At 50.7% G+C, this 3,108-nt stretch overlaps 1 protein-coding gene across 1 annotated transcript; it reads right to left on the bottom strand.

The window, feature by feature from the left end:
- Window positions 1-1,285: 1,285 nt before the first annotated feature.
- POM121L12 (POM121 transmembrane nucleoporin like 12) lies at window positions 1,286-2,794 on the bottom strand. The gene has a single exon (XM_006730233.2). It carries the CDS (start codon window positions 2,308-2,310, stop codon window positions 1,507-1,509), a length of 804 nt encoding a protein of 267 aa, XP_006730296.2. The 5' UTR covers window positions 2,311-2,794; the 3' UTR covers window positions 1,286-1,506.
- Window positions 2,795-3,108: the final 314 nt, after the last annotated feature.

Genomic DNA, 3,108 nt, shown 5'->3' on the forward strand with positions numbered 1-3,108 from the left:
ATATTCCTTACCCTTTCCTAAAATAAAATTTCAGAACAAAGTAAAACTGCCTCCCACCTGCTTTACTCCATGACAGAATATCTACCACATGGCTTCTCCAGACCCTGCCTCCACATCCACTCCTTCTAACGTCTCCCAAATTAATTCAGGCTTTACCTCCAACACTCTAAAAGGGTTCCTCTTTTCGAAGTCAGTGATGGAATAGCTCAACTTTTCGGTGGCAGCCAACGTGGGTGATAAATTCCACCTTCTAAAGCTCTCCCCTCAATGTCTCTCCTGCTTCTGACTTATGTCCCACCTCTGTCCTCTGTGGCTGTGCTTTCCCGGCTTTCTCCTCTCTCCCTTTCCTTTCTTTTGCCCTTTAAACATCAGAGCATGAGAGGGTTCATCCTTAGCCTTCTTCTCTGGGTTTTCTGCTTGGTGAATCCACATAGCACTGGCTTTAAGCATCCTGTGTATCAGTGGGCTTATGTGTTCATGACTTCTACATTTATTTCTCTGATTTCAAACTCTCCACTGAGTTCCAGGCTCATGTTTTCAACTGTACAGGTGACAATTTCACTGGGATAAGAAATGAATGCATTGAGGAGACATGACTGACTTAGAACCTTTGATATCTCCAATTATGTTCCCTATTGACGTTTCCCATCTCGATAAATGGCACTGTCACCATGCAATTTTTGGAACCAATAAGCTAAGACTCCTGGATTCTTCTACTTTCCTAATGCTATCATCTATTGCATTAGGAAGCCCCAAAACATCTACCTTCAAGACACACCCCAAATTCATGTGCACCTTTAACCTACATCACTTCTCTTTCAGACCAATCTGCCCACAGCATTGGGTTCCTACTGTTTCTGTTTCAGTTGCTGATTTTGGATGATAAACTCTTCACATAGTTTAAAACACATCAACCTGATTAGTCTTACCTCTGCTTAAAACCTATGGTTCTTAGAATAAAACTCAAATTCTTCCATGGCCCCAATGCTTTATATTACTTCATCGTTGTCTGTGTCACTAACCTCATATTATGTTCTCTCTCACCACTCTAGCTTTATTGGACTTCTCTTTGGGCCTCAAATAAATAAAAGTTATTACCAGTGCGGGGTCTTTGCCCTTGCTCTTGATAGTCTGGAAACATTTTCCTTTTACTTTTATATAAAAAGGCCTTTATAAAATATTAATATCATTTTAATGAGATCAAATATTTATACAAACTGGGCAAATAGGGAAGGTGGGGAAAGAAGAATGCCTTCCAGTAAAGGAGGGGAAAGGGCAGGAAGGAGTGGGCAGGCAGGGGAGGCAAGGGGTTTAACAACAATCTTCAGTGTGGGGCTCTCCAGAGTAAGGGCAGGCAGGTCTGGGGTATTGTGTCAGGTAGAGTACGGGGTCAGCAAGAAGAGAATAAATAGAAGGGTTTGAATTTCAGGAGGCAGGTAACAGGGCCCTGACTCTTAGGAGCCAAAGGGGCCAGCAGGCTGGGAAGAAACCCTCCTGGTGTGGTTCTTACGCACTGTAGGAAGGTGGGAGGCCCCTGGAGTACTGCATCTTCTCCCAGCTCTGCAGCTGAGGATCTGGGCCCTGGGCTGACACCGCCCCTGCCGCGGGGTGGGTAGCAGACAGTGAAGGCTGGGCATCAGGCTCGAGGTCAGCGTCCTCCCCGCAGACAGTGTAGCTCCAGGAGTGAAGGCTTCTGATTAGAGGCCCTGGTCTGGGCACAAAGGAAGGGACCACACCATTTCTGATCAGGGGCTTAAAGGCAGATGGCCTGGGCTCCGGGTTCCGCCTCCTGCTTGTGCTCTCTGGAATCTCAAACCACAGGGGCCCGTCAAACTTCCTGTTCCCCTTCTGGCACTGGCTGAGAGCCCTCAGCACGGTCTCCTTGGCACAAGGGTCTGGGCGCTCCTCCACTAGTGGATGCCCTGCAGAGCAGGCGCCGTGCCCCTGTGCCTGGGACACCCAGGGGTTCCCTCTGCGCTCAGGGGGCGCGATCCTGACCGTCACAGGGCTCCAGATCCGTCTTGGGTGGCGGGCACTCCAAAGCCACCGCTTCATGTAACTCTCCCAGGCGCCGGAGAGATCCGGCCCCAGGACTGTCTCAGCAGGTGGCTTGGCGGGAAAGCGCCTCCATGCCTCAGGGACCACCCTCCGCGGCTTGGCGGGGTCCCAGTTGGGCGGCATCTGCGGGAGGGGTCCCGAGCAGATGCGGTGCCCACCGTCGTCGGCGTGGGCAGGCCTGGGCCGCGGGTTCCGGCGCCCTTGGGCGAGGGGTGGCGGCTCGGGCTTGGATGTGCTCAGGTAGTTGCCCATGGGAGCGGGCGTCAGGGAGGGGGTTTTCTAGTGGGGATTCGGCTTCCAGAAGTTCCCAGTGTCGCCGGACGCAGCTGCAGCCAAAGCGCCCAGGACTCAGATGACCGTTGGCATCTGGGTGCACGGAAAGCGCGTGGGCTTGGGTTCTGGAACCCTCCACAACCCCTGGGCGCGTGAGGCTGGCAGAGGGGACTCAGGAGAAGTCTGCAGGTGCAGCTGCAGCCTGAGTGTGCATGGTTATCTGGAGGTCACAGCCTCCAGTCTCTGTTCTTCCCGCTGCTGATAGCAAGAGTTTGGCTGCGGAGAGAGGACTAGGACTTCACCATCTCCACTCCCCAATCCCCAGCATCTTTACTGCAATATCATTCACATACCATACAGTTCACCCAAAGAGTACAGTTCTACGGCTTTCAGCACGTTCACAGATACGTGCACCCATCACCACACTCAACTTGAGAACATCCATGCTTCAAAGAGAAAGCCTGGATGCTATGACTATCACCTTCCCATCCACCTCCCCTTCCCCCAGCCCTAAACAAGCACTAATTCATTTTCTCTCCAGATATAGATTTCTCTATTGTGGGCTTTCATATAAACGGGATTATGTAATATGTAGTCTTTTGCGACTGGCTTCTTTTGCTTAGCATACTGTATTTTCAACGTCCATCCATGCAGTAGCGGGTCGCAGCTTTTCACTCTTTATGATCCAGCAATATTCCATTGCACAGACAGACCACATGTTGTTTATCCTTTGCCAGTTAATGGACATTAGGGCTGTTTCCACTCTTCTGATATTAT

This window comes from Leptonychotes weddellii, chromosome 12 (assembly GCF_054177405.1).
Source record: "Leptonychotes weddellii isolate Sample4059 chromosome 12, ASM5417740v2, whole genome shotgun sequence".
Taxonomy (NCBI): domain Eukaryota; kingdom Metazoa; phylum Chordata; class Mammalia; order Carnivora; family Phocidae; genus Leptonychotes; species Leptonychotes weddellii.